The following is a 13,536-nucleotide window of genomic DNA, read 5'->3' on the forward strand; positions in this document are numbered from 1 at the left end:
GGATCTGCAGCAACTTCAGGGAGTTCCCCGCTTGCAGCTCCTGCTAAGACAGCACCCGGGCTCCCTGACCAACACAGGGTAAGAAGCCATCCATGGCATCCCAGGCATTTAAGCTGTATTTGGCAACTGTTTGAAGCACAGCACCTCTTAACCTGTGAATTCTCTATAGTATATTAAAAGCACGGTATCTCCTCCCACCACAAGCGAAAGTTTCCTGCTTTCTTGCTCTTGGTTCTGGGACTTCAATTGTTTATGTTTTTACTGAAGATACGCACATGGGAACGCTTTCACAACTATTTATTTTGGCCAAAGTTGTAACATAGATCATATCTTAAAACACAAGGAAAAATAATTCTAAGGACTCTGAAAAAACATTTAGCCAAGCTAGTCCATTTATTGAGCCTCTATCAACTAGGTTTTGATTAACAGGGGAAAAAAGAAAATACTGAGCAACATACAAAATAAATACTGGAAATAACATACAAAGTTCCCTTCATATGGATAAAGTTTTCAGGGGATGAATGTCAGAAGAGGTAAGATGCATTCTAGTTGGAAGAACATGCCTCGGACTTCTTAGAAAAATTTTCCTAAAGAAACAGATTCTCTTAAAAGAAAGAATTTTCATACAGCACTACATTTAGAAACTAAACCATATGCCAAAGGAAAAAAAGTAAGGAAATAAAGGTTTATCTTTACATACAGGACAAACAATACAAAGCATTAGCTGGACATTAACTTTACATTTAAAGTTCATACCATTAGTGTGGGTGAGCTACTGAACAGGACAGCTCTGAGTTTTTCACACATACTACTGCAGGCTCTGGATGGAATGCCAAACTGTAGACGCTTCCGTTGTATCCATCAGTACAGAAGCTGTCTGACAGCACTGGTTTTGACAGATATCATTTTAATAGTGCACATTTCCTTCAAGGTAAGTATTTATATAAATGGACATAGTTTTGCTCTTAGCCTTTCCATTCTTGTTGGAAGAAGACCCACCATCTCCTTACTGAGTTCTAGTTCAGTTTCAACAGCACGGACAGCATCTGGATACTTCTCACAATAGTCTACCAGAAATGTGTAATATTCCAATGATGTCTGCATGTTTTCCAGTTGCTTTTTGCTATCTGAAGTAATAAGCTTACCATATAGTCGTGCAATATGAAATTTAGCCACCATTGCAGGGCGAAGAACATCTTCCTCGAGCTCTTCAGGAAACACCTTATCTGGGTTCCTCAAAGAATCTAAGAAGAGTTCATAATATTTGATTGCTAACTGAGCCAGAGAATTGATTTTTTTAATTGTGTGGGAGTCTAGCTCCTCCAACCTGTTACCAATAGCTACCTTTAAATCCATCATCTCATAGTAAGTGTCGGCTAGTTCAAACTGAAGCTGCCGACTAATCAACAGATAGTACTGTGGATTCAAGTCTGCATATATAGGCTCCAGCATGTCTATTCTACGCTTGTGCATTTTGCAGCGCCTCTCATAGTCTTCTTCAAAGAAAGCAAGTACCTTAAACAAAGCACTGTGATCCTGAACAATTTCAATATGGTCAGTAACATAACCATCAACCTGAAAGAACTCTTTTGCTTCCTGAACATAGTTCTGACCAACTAGGAATATTTCTCTGGCTTCTTGAAAATCTAAAGGATACACACTGCTCACTTTCTCTTCCATGGCTAAGACAGAGTCACAGATATCACTCGTCCCAAAAAGGACAGCTTTTTTCCTGCCCTTCTCTTTTTCATCCTCTTCCTTTTTCCTTTGGGCTTTAAGCTCCAATTGCCTGTCTGGATCCAGCTCTCCTATGTTATCCTGAAATGACAAAGCACACTAATTAAAAGTGCACATGGCTTATGGAGAGAGACTTAAGACAGAATCATTTGAAATACAAACTAGTTAGCAACAAGACAGAAGAGAAGATACGTTGGCATATAAGACCTTCTATTCACACAAAATAACTATGTACGTTACAGTCTATCTTAAGTCTTAGGTTTTTACAGAATCTAATTTAGTCTCCCAACCCTGTGTGACAATATAGCTAAAACAATAAATGTAAAACCCAAAGGCCCTGACCCTGCAAAGCATTTCAGCAAATGCTTAAAGGAATGAAATGAATGGTTGAATGAATGAGAACACCAGCACACAAAACTGCTGCATATTAAGACGACGCTCTTACTAGCCATTAAATAAGAAGTAATCTGCCAAATCAAGCTGCAAGAAAACGCAGCAGAGAGAAGGGAAATCTGTGAAGTTGCTGTACAAGTAGCACAGTAATCACACTACAGAGATGATCTCCTATCTGTGCTTACTTCTAAGTGCTGCATTAAAGTCAAAGCATACTACAAAATGCTTGCTACATTGCGAGCGTCTATTGTATTATTCATTGGGTGATTGCTTATCACTTGCTACCAACTGTGAACTGATTCCTGTTACATATATCAAATCAGACTTTGTTTTTAAACAAATGACAGCTACATAACAGATATTCTGTTACCTCAAGTAATTTCCGAGCGCTTTGCAGGAGATTCAGGCAATACTTAATCCAGCATCTTGCAATTTCAGCTTTTCTCTGTCGAAGGTCCTGTTGGTCTTGCTCTGTTTCACCTATTGAATGGACATAAGCACATAAAAACTTCTGGAGAACTTGAGCACTCCAGCAAGAACTTCAAATGCTACACACAAGGAGTAAGCTATTTGCATGTAATTAATTTTTCCTCATTGTTAGAGAGAAACATGTTCTCCACATTAAGTTATATAATTCTGTAAACTGTCATTCTGGTAGAAACCCATATAGATTAATATGGATTCCTCATGCATGAATTCTTCAAAAAATAGATCATAATGTATGTTTAAAAAGACCTTCAATCGTGAAGGTGTTTTACTGGAAAAGGTTTTCATGCCTCTGGTAACAAGAGAAAGAAATTGGGATAATTTGTTTTTTGAGATTCGGCTGCCTGCCCAGTAATCGTTCCTGAGGATGATTAGGGCCTTTGTATTGCAACGGGCCCCAGACTTGTTACCAAAAAGGGAACAAAAGTAGGGGAAACTGCCTTTGGTTCAACCACCTGGTACTAACAAAGTATTTGTTAGCTCTGCAGATTTGGTATTTTTCTCCCCAGTTTCCCAACTGCCATATAAGGAGCAGCACTGCTGATGTCTCAAGATAATATTTTCAGAAACCAAATGAATTTCAAAGGGAATTCATTTCCCAGTCTCTAGGCAAAAAGCAGTGTGTTACCTGAACAATGAGGGGACACTAGAACTCCTGTTCACCAAATCAAAAGCCAATTTCAGACTCAGATCCACTGTGTTTATTGTATTTCATTACAGCCAATCAAGTTGTTCTTATTAAGGAAATAATTGTTGCTAATCTAAGCAAAGGCACCTTTACTAAGTATCTGTGTGTGTGTTTATATTCCAATTAACAGGATAAAATGAATGTGCTTGAGAGCAGCCAATGCTGACTGTGTATTAGTCTTTCTGTAAGTTAGAACTTTCTGCATAATGATCTTCAAGTCCACAGCCCAGCTCCCTGTACTGTGAAAAGGAAGGGAAAATAGGATAAATGTTTACTCCATTGAAACAAACACAAATATCACTACTCCTGTTTGTTGTAGGAGGAAGTCAAGATAGAAGTTAGCCAACTGGACCAAAAATCGCACAAGAAATTATAAAGTACCATTAAAAATAGGCCTCATCTACCACTTCTGGTCTTGCACCTGAATCTGAGACCATAACTGACTGTATGTTTCTACACGCCTACTGAAAACATAACCTCATTTTTTGGCTTAAGTATCATATACTGATAACTGTGCAGTCAGGTACCTATGGAAGCCCATAAACACTGATTCAGACCTACTGAATCTTTCATAATATACTGTTTTAAAACAGTCTAACAAATTAGCATAACCTGACTCTCTTGACAGCCCTATTTCCCTGAAACTAAAAAACTTTTAGACATCATCCTCAAAGTACTGAAAGGCAACTGCATAGAGTTCTATATTTTTGAGCTAAGAGAAATACTAAAAGCAACTAATGTACTGTCACTGCACATCAATTTAAAAAAGTCAGCTGTATCTATTCAGGTTATATTTTAACCTGAAACAACATCAGTGGATTAAACATTTTGCGTTCTAAACAGCTCAAACCATTACAAGTTAACCAATATATTCACTGTTGGAAGTCAGAGTTATGAACTCACACAGGGCCTACCCGAGTACTTGCTCACTCTCCATGAGTTAAAGCTCTATTGATTTGAAGCTTCCACTTGCCCAAGCCACAGAATGTAAAAAGATATTGCTGTAGGTAAGTAAAGACTAAGCCTAAAACAGAGGACTGACGCTATCATGTAACCACAGGTCCTTAACTGCGGTCAGCTCTCTAAAAGTTTCTTTTACTGATCTTCACACTGAATCACAGAGTTGTTCCTTTGCATCAACACCAAAACGACAAGAAGAGCTATGACTCCAAAAATAGCTATTGATGAGGCTGCAGCATCCAGCAACAAAAGACGACACAAGTACCTTCTGGATTTGGGGTTTTTAAGAGCTGCAGTTTCCCTCTCTCTTTTAAAACTATCCCCAGGAAGCATCTGGTTTGGTTCATTGAGTTCACTGAATCATTGCCCTCTGATTACCGAGAAGCAAAGGCAAGCTGCATTTTAAGCACATGTAGATGAACAGAGATATTGCCGCTACTGAAATGGATATTGGTTTATATTTCACTTTTGTTCCGGTATGCTTTCTGAAACACCAGCAACAAGCACTTGAGTTTTTCTCACAGGGTTTACTCATAGCCAGTCTTCAGCTGTAGTAGCAGCAGCTCTTCAGAAACATTCCACTTTGTTTTACTTTATAAAGTATTATAAAGTTTTACTTTATAAAGTATATAGTATAATATTATTATAAAATTATACCATATACTTTAATATAATTTAATATAACTATAAATTAATTTATAAAATTATAAAGTATTCCACTTTAATTGTTAATTACAAAGACTTTAGAAAATTAACACTGGGATTGTTTTGTATGTATTGCTAGACTTCAGTATTAACACTGTGTCTCAATCATGCTTAATTCACAGCATTTTATTCAAAACTTTTACATGAACTTACTGTCTTCAGCAGATGGCACCTGTCCAGCTTGGCTGAAGATGACACTGGCTGCTGCTAAACAGTGCCGGGACTCCATAAAGCATTGCTGAGAGAAACAAAGAGCAGCATTTAACAGTGGTATAAGCAGCCTAAGCACTGCCCCTCACCTCTAGTAGTAAAGATATACAAAGACAAGGGAAATGATAGAATTGAGAGGCTCTGGAGCATATTCCCCTGGACGCTGGGAAAAAAAGACAATTTTCCCACGTCTAATACTGAATACAGTATTTTCTAACCAAACATTTTCTCCCTACAACAGCCACAATAGCAAGCCTTGCTTTTAATATTAGATACATACCTTGCGAACATTTTCACTGTTCTGATCTATGCTACTATCGCTTCCTTGCGGTAAAGGAAGTGATGTCTCGTGGTAAAGATTGTATCACAGAGTGTTAGTCAGAATGAGCTTCACATACAAGTCAACATTATGAGTCAGACCTAGGTTCCTTTACTCTTATGTGGCAGTTTAATAGCCACTGTTTAATGATTAGTGCTATCAATGCATCAAAGAGACACAGACATTACAAGTTACTGTTGAAATTAGCATTAACTGGCTTAAGTACAGCACAAGCCTTTTAAGCATCTGAAAAAAGCGTCTGAATAGTCTGGACTATACACGTTCCTAAATAAAGCTGAAGCATTTCCTAACACAGTAGATGATTTAGAGTCAACACAGATGTGTGGAAGCAAGCAGCTACCATGTTACATACCCACTTCTACATTCACATAGACTCGCACCGGTCTTAAGCACATGCTAAGGTACAAAGGACAATAATTTATACAAAATGCAACATGTAATTACCTTGGCCCTCAGATGTTTTTGTGAAAGAACAATATAAGAAATAATCTAAAGTTCAGTGATTAGAACCTTAAAGTTTTACTTACTAACATGTTGCATCATTACTGACACTTCATTAACTATACAGCTCTTCTTATGTCTACACCCCTGCTCATTTTTCCTACTGCCATTACACCACCACAGGAAAGCCACTATGTCCTCTTCAGAAAAAACTAACAGGTGTTTCACACCAGAAGACAACTCGTGGTTTTACAGGAGTACATTTTAAATTCAAAACGAGCCCCATCTCAAACAGCTGTTTAAATAATTGTCTTACTTGACAATTACATTTATAATTACAGCAGAAAAATATGAGGTATATTACCTTGGATAGATAGTACTGTGACAACGTAGCAGCATTGAGTGCCCATTCTACTGGGTAGTAGCCACAATACTCAAGCTGTCGTTTAAGAGTTGTATGACAATACTGGGCAGCCTCCTCAATCATCTCCAAGTGTTGGTAGACTTGAGCCAGATAATACAGAGTATGTGTATAGGCTTTTTCAAATCTGGAAAAATCAACAGTCTCTTTAGATTTCCTCTTTTTTTTTTTCCCCCTCCCTGAATACACCTTCATAAATTAAAAAAAACAAACAAACAAACACAAAAAAACCCAAAACAAAAAACCAAAACACAAATAATAATTTGTGTATGCTGCTACACGTCTACCTTTTGGATCTTTCTTGGTCTGTGAGTTTTTCTTCTTCTGCCATGAAATGTTCACTGGGATCCAGGGGAGGATTTCCATCCTGCAAAAGTACAGGATAGGTTCAGCAAACTACATTTCTCTTACTTTGTACTCTAGCGCTCCCTCTTGTAGCTACAGATGATTTACCGTTTTTCAATCCCAAATCCAACAAAACTTCACATAACATGTCTACACCTATCTCAATATCACACCTCTGGAGCAACTCCACAGACCTCCGGAGATCTAGAGGTTGAAAGCCACAATTCCACACAGAATTACATGATTTTCATCTTGTAGAAGACTACTTCTTATATACTTTAAAGTAACACATGCTGTCTGCAACCACAGTCCTGCAGAATCTGAATTAGTCTACAGGACTGTAATTGGGTGTCTTATTTTGGACAATAACCTTCTGGCTTTTAATGCATCAATTTAACACCACACATACCTTCAAGTGTGAAATATTCGTTTGCCTAGCTGCACTGATCAGTAACAAGAAAACACCCTGCAGGAAGTACTGCAAAGAACATTATGTGCAGAGAGTGCTCAGCAGACGTACTGTCAAGACTTACCACTGTGAAATGACTCTCTTTATTCACAAGCTGGCAAGACTATTTACCCAAATATATGAGACAACAGGCAATGTCTTTGGAGGATGAAGCTGCTAAACCTTGATACAAGGTACGACCCACATGTAAGCTATTAATGACGTAAACTACTTCAATGAGAAATGCTTTTTTGGTTTTTAAACCATGGGTTTTGTCAGAATCGTTATACAGACAACTATCATCTTTCAGCACTGCTGTGTCCAACCTTGCCTTAAAACAACTGTTGATAAAGTTAAGAGTCTGCATAACTGGCAAGCCCAACAGATTTACATTGCTCATGGCAAAGTTTTATTAGTCTGTGCTTATCTAATTACCTTTGTAGTTGTGAATACCTTCAGATGCCAATTCTAAAAAGCTTCAAATGCAGGTGTCTTTCTAAAGGGGTCTTTTTTTTTCATTACACAACGCATCCTGAAGGATATTCAACATGTCTGCTGGCAACAGAGCCTAGCTTAGCACACAACTTTCCTAGCCCTCTCCTAACCCCACTTATTTCTTGGCACAAGAGAAATTAAGGCAACAAATAAAAAGCAGTTCAGAGAAACACTTTTCTTAAGATGATAAGGACTCAGGCAGGAATAGAAACAAAGGTAGAGAATGCATTCAGTTTTATAGGGAAGAAAACATATCCTTATGTTTGTGCTTCTCATTTTAAAAAATCCTGAACGGATTTGTTTGCTTTTAATGGAGAGGTTTTATTCACCTACAAGGATGAACAAATGGGTTTGAGACAATGACAAACAAATAAAAGTGTGTTTAACCTACCAGAGAGGTGTAGGGTTTTTTTTACATGATCTTTTATTCTTTATGGTTTTCTGTTTATACCTCATTGGTTTATAAGATGTGAATTTATCTTGTTTTCTTTAGATACAAAGGCTTACAACCTTACAAAGGCACTCAAACCTCCTAACAAGATTTGGAGTATATTCTGGCAAGACTAGAGCTGTTCCTGCAAAGAAAGCAATTGAAATGACACAGTAAGAAAGACCCTTGCCTCCTTCCCCTGTCTATATGTTTATCCTCCAATGTCAAGCCTTATGCCTTTAATTATCCTTTGGAAGAACTCTGCAACTTTACAGGTGGACTTTATCAGCCCAGGCTCCTGCCCATGAAGTTTAGCGCCCTCAGATTTTCATTGTAGTGCATTAAACAATCAGCTTTCCTAACAGCAAAATGTTGTTAAAATAGATAATTGTTTTTTGGAAAAAAACTTGAAAATATATGTAAGCTCAAAGCATTCAGGAGCAGAAAGCAAAAGGATTTTTTAACTCTACCAAAATAATTTTATTCTTGCAATTGCCTTGGTTTTGCTGTAGTTGCTCGTGGAGGCTGGGGCTGGGGGGGCGGGGGAAAGATAACCCCACTCAATTTGTAAGTTAACTAGACCCAGTTAGTAAAAAACTAAATCCACCAGTTCAGGAAAACACTTCCATCAACAGTTTACCAAAGATGATCTGACAGGAAGGCTTTCGGCTTTCTGATAGCCTAAACACGAGGCATGTTAAGAAAAGTACATTCAGATTTTTAGAATCCGTGAATTATGAATGTTGACATGGTTGTACAAATCCTAAAGATCAAACACCACTGCAGGGAACTCAAGTCCTTTTCATAAACCATAAAGCAGCCTAACAAGCTCCCCCCCATGCCCTGTGTTTTGGGGGGATTTTTTGTTGCTTCTTTGCAGATTATGTCAAATACAGTTCAGTATTTTCAGAGAAACATGGCAGAAGTCCAGTGAAGTTACCACAAAAGCTCTTTTGTTGTAGTTCCTTCTCAAAAAATGTCTTTAGGCATAGCTATGTTTGACTATATAATGCCCTGAAATATAAAGTGGCAAATAAAAAAACACCGAGGAAAAAAAGAAAGTGACAAAGTGACCTGATGTGGCTTACTGACAGTCACATATGTATACCCCAGTCAGGAAACAAAGCCCCAGGAAGAATATTCACTAGCCACTACTAACAAAAATAAACCGTTGCAGAAAAGTCCACAGTGAAAATGTGGAAGTATTCAGCTGCAGTGTTTAATCCACTGAAATAGATGGCAGTACCAGCTCAAGTGCCAGAATCCTTCAGAGGTGATATGGAAGCTAAGAGTATCGTATCTGGTTGGGTATAAACATCCAAGTTGAACATCAGGAATCAATTAGAGAGGGTCTGTAGAGAGATGTGGTACCTCTAGTTAGCCTAACTGATCCAGAGGGCAGGAAACAAACAGACAAGCAAAAGCAGAAGTGGGTTTTTTTTCTGGTTCTGTCTTTTCTCTCTCCTGTTGCTGTAGGATAGCCAGTGTGGCGACAAAGGTGGGAATATGGCAGTAACCAACCAGCCAAGACTAACCCATTCTAAAGTTCCCATGAGAATAATCCAAGTTCACATAAAACCTGAAATGCAATTTCATTAAACTAAGTTCTGTCCAACCTTTACAGTTATCGGAAGACACAGATACTGCTCCTTTAAGGTCACAAATGTTTTCAGCTCACTCAGGAACTGCCCCTGATGCAAGTCAGTGTAGGAACAAATTTGCAAAAAGCTTAAAAATAGCACAGAGGAGCCTTAGTCAATACACAGCACAATCCACAACTCAAAAGGTTATTTAATATGCATGAGGTTTAGCTGTTTATAAGACTGTCCTTTTGGATACAGACCTAAACTACTTGCCTCTATGCAACACTGTGCACAATCAGAGCAAACCATGCAAATATTAGTTTTGTTTCCTTTTCCCACTGAATGCAATGGATTGACGTTTTACAGAATTTCCAATGTAAGATTAAGAATAGTCTCAATTAAAAGCCAAATCCTACCTAGCTCCAATTTTGAACTATCAAATCAAAGAGCTTTCAGAAAGGACCATTATTTTTGAGCAAAATTATTTTCCTGAATAAATCCATTTTGAAATTAGCAAGTGACCCTCTAGCTTGCCTCTTCCTATGCTAACAGTACAAATCACATCACTTTTGAAAAGTATCATAGCAACCAGTATAAACTGCAGAAACTCAAGTTCCATCACTGGGGGGGGGGGGGGGGGGTGTCAAAGATTACTAAACCTGTAAGTATTAAGTGAAATTAAGACCTGTCACAATTTTAATAAACACAGTACCTCTTTCATGTATTGATTATACAAGGCTTCCGCAGATTCCAAGTAAGTTTGTGCAGTTTTAATTTCATCCCTTTCAGACCACAGGATACCTAGATTGTTCTGAAGGTAAAAGAAAAACTAAGTTAGTTATTTTCCCATTATGTCCCATTTAGACCACACATTTTCTTCAAACAATTTATCAGTCTTCATTCTTATACAGACACGTTCTAATACAAAGGACTTCAAAAAGCAAAAGTTGTGCTCACCCGTTTTATTGGCAGTTGCTCAAAAGGGAAGGATCTCACACAGCTGCAAATACATACAAGTCACCTTGTACAATATAACTTTCTGTATTTAGTGTGCTAAATAAGGATTGGTGTGTTCAAATAATGAGCTTTTTCCACACAGTGTATTCTTCATCTGATTCTTGCAACTCTGATGTTATATATAAATATCATTTAAAAAGAGCCAAGGAATTAGAGATTTGTCATCATGACTGTAGAAAAATTTAACAGGGGAAAGATACGCTCAGAATGAATGCTTGTGTATTTTCAATAACAAAGAGAGATTAAAAGAGCTGTTAAGATGCAAAAGCTACAGATTACTGCCTTCAAATTAAAATTACAGCAACGTACATAGTAACATTACTGCACCTGTGAATCCACCTTTTAAAAAAGCACTTCTAATTTTATTAATAAGATGAAGGCATTAATAACATTCCATGTCTCATGTGCTAATTTAATTCCTAGGCAGTGTTGTTACAAAAAAACCTGACAGGGCTAAAAAAACAAACCACCTTCAAAAGAGTTAGAATCTGTAGCTGTGTGCCAGCCCTGTGTCCCTTTCAATTCCATTTGTTCTATTACTTTTATAAGCAAGCACCACGCAGCATGATGCTTATGAACAGAAATACTTTGTCCATGGCTGAGCAGTGGGACGGACTAAATTTACTTACACAGAAACTGTGATACACATCCTATGTAGAAGCTCTGAATTAGGGCTACAGGAACAGGCCCTGCAGGAAAAAGGAATGCTCCGTATTTCAAAGCAGAAGTCAGTGCCATGACAACATATCCTACATATCCCAGAACCTGGAGAGGTATAGCCACCGTTGACAATTACTGCTTTTACATCAGAAGAGTTTTTTAATTAAATACTTAAATCTTTTACAGCCCTGGGGACTGCAAGCTGAGGGCATGCCCGTTTACCATCCTGCCCTCAGCTGCATACTTGATGACAGTGCTCCAGGCAACAGTAGACCTATTTACTGTTGGACCACAGCACTTCACATGCATGACACAGAAACTTTACCCTGCTTTTTGCTAAAAGCCCCAAAATAGGAAAAATCCATGCAAACATCTGTCCAATAGAAAGAAGTACTGCTTTCCAACACACCAGTTCAAAAGCACAGTGGAATCCCCGACCTTCAGCCACAAAAGCAACAACTCACCAGGAATGTGTAGGAGTTCCTACACCCTGGGAAGATGCTATCCTACTTTGGCTGCTCAAGCAATCTCCAATCCTATGAGTAATAGATGTGTAGGGTGTACCCAAACCGTCACACTGAAGGACGGCGAGCAGATGTAACCTCACAAATTCAATTCAGTTAATTTAACCAGGATAAGACAAGTCACTGTTTAACTAGCACCCTTCCACATGAATACACAATTCCTCGACAGTTTTGCAGCACTGAACAAGGAAGTATTACCGAGCCTTTTCTAATTACAGCAGCCATTTTTGACAGAGACCTCCAAATAACTATTCTATTTAATTTAAAGTCTAGAGATAGATATTTAAGTATACACCAGCTGCCATGACAGAGCAGTTGAGCAAAGACCCTTTTGTCAATCTTCACACAACAAGAACTAGTTTTGTTCACAGTATTACTTTCTTCAGAATAAAAATGTGAATATTATTATTTTTAGCCCTACAAAACTTTATTTACTCATCTGGAATAAAATAAAATAGGTTAAGAAATAACTGGCAAGGCTGAAAAGCAAACAAGTAAGTGACAACATCTGAGAACGATTTACTTTTTCAGGATACTGCATAAATAAAAGCATCTTCCAACTTTACTTTGACAACAAAAGACAGTTAAGGAATCACAAATAAGCTCTGGACATACCGAGGTCTTCAATTGAATTTATTCTTGCTCAGTTCTTACAAAGTTCTGTCTCAGCCTTCTATCCTGAAGAGTACACCGTTTTGCCAACACCTAGTTGCTATTAAGAAAATAAACTGATGCTCTGCACACCTAGAGCCACCAGCAGCAAGCTTAATGCAGAACAGCATCTCTCCTCAGATGCCACCTGCCAGTTATTTCTTCGAGCAAGAAATAAAGGCCAGGACTGCTGGTGTTTATCACTAGAGCCATACCCATCAGTAGGCCGAAGCCCACGAACACCCCTTACCCTGCCTGCAGCCCACTGTACAGCGCGGCCCACAGACACAGGACACACACACCCCCCCAGCCCACCTGCGCCTGTATGTAGAGGGAGACGCAGTCAGGGGAGAGGCGGTGCGGCTCCAGCAGCTGCGTGCAGCGCTGCAGGTGCTCCTCGCCGGCCGACAGCTCCTCGGTGTCCGTGTGGTTGACGCCCAGCTCGTACTCCAGCACGGCCCGCCGCACGGCCAGCAGCCGCGCCTCGCCGCCATCCTCGGCGGCGCTCAGCAGCTGCTTGACCTCCTGCAGCAGCGCCCGGGCGCTGTACTTGGAGCGGTAGGGCTCGGTCTCCGGGTCCTTGCGCGATTCCACGGACGAGAGCGTGCGGGCGGCGCGGAACTTCTCGCACACCGCTGCCCACCCGCCGACCGCCGCCATCTTCCCTCCGCCGGCCGCCCAGCATCACGCGCGCCGGCGCCTGACCCGCCGCCGGCCAATCACCGCGCCCGGCAGGGCGGCCCCGCCCCCTCGTCAGGGCGACCGCAGCGCCGCCCCCCTCCCGCCGCCACAGCGGGGAGCGGACCCCTGGCGGGTCGGCGCTCTCCCCTCTCCTGCCGTTTGAAATCCTTCGTGTTTTCCCCTACAGCCTCCGTGACGGGGCTGAGGGCAAACGGTACCAAGCACTGAGAATCAGCAGAGGGCAACAGGCAAGCAGGAGCCCCCCCAACAGCCGCCAGAGCCCCAGCACCTGTGGGATGCTCACGAGAAAGGGTGCAGAGG

The 13,536-nt window shown here is 39.9% G+C and overlaps 1 protein-coding gene across 1 annotated transcript; it reads right to left on the reverse strand.

Moving 5' to 3' along the window:
- Nucleotides 1-279: 279 nt before the first annotated feature.
- On the reverse strand, nt 280-13,258 carry KIFBP (kinesin family binding protein). Its single transcript, XM_056351885.1, has 7 exons — nt 12,850-13,258; nt 10,395-10,493; nt 6,669-6,748; nt 6,325-6,508; nt 5,123-5,207; nt 2,501-2,610; nt 280-1,818 (listed from the first exon to the last, which is right to left on the reverse strand). Exons 1-7 carry the CDS (start codon nt 13,192-13,194, stop codon nt 940-942), a joined length of 1,782 nt encoding a protein of 593 aa, XP_056207860.1. The 5' UTR covers nt 13,195-13,258; the 3' UTR covers nt 280-939.
- Between the last annotated feature and the right edge of the window lie 278 nt (nt 13,259-13,536).

Source organism: Falco biarmicus, chromosome 9 (assembly GCF_023638135.1).
Source record: "Falco biarmicus isolate bFalBia1 chromosome 9, bFalBia1.pri, whole genome shotgun sequence".
Classification (NCBI taxonomy): domain Eukaryota; kingdom Metazoa; phylum Chordata; class Aves; order Falconiformes; family Falconidae; genus Falco; species Falco biarmicus.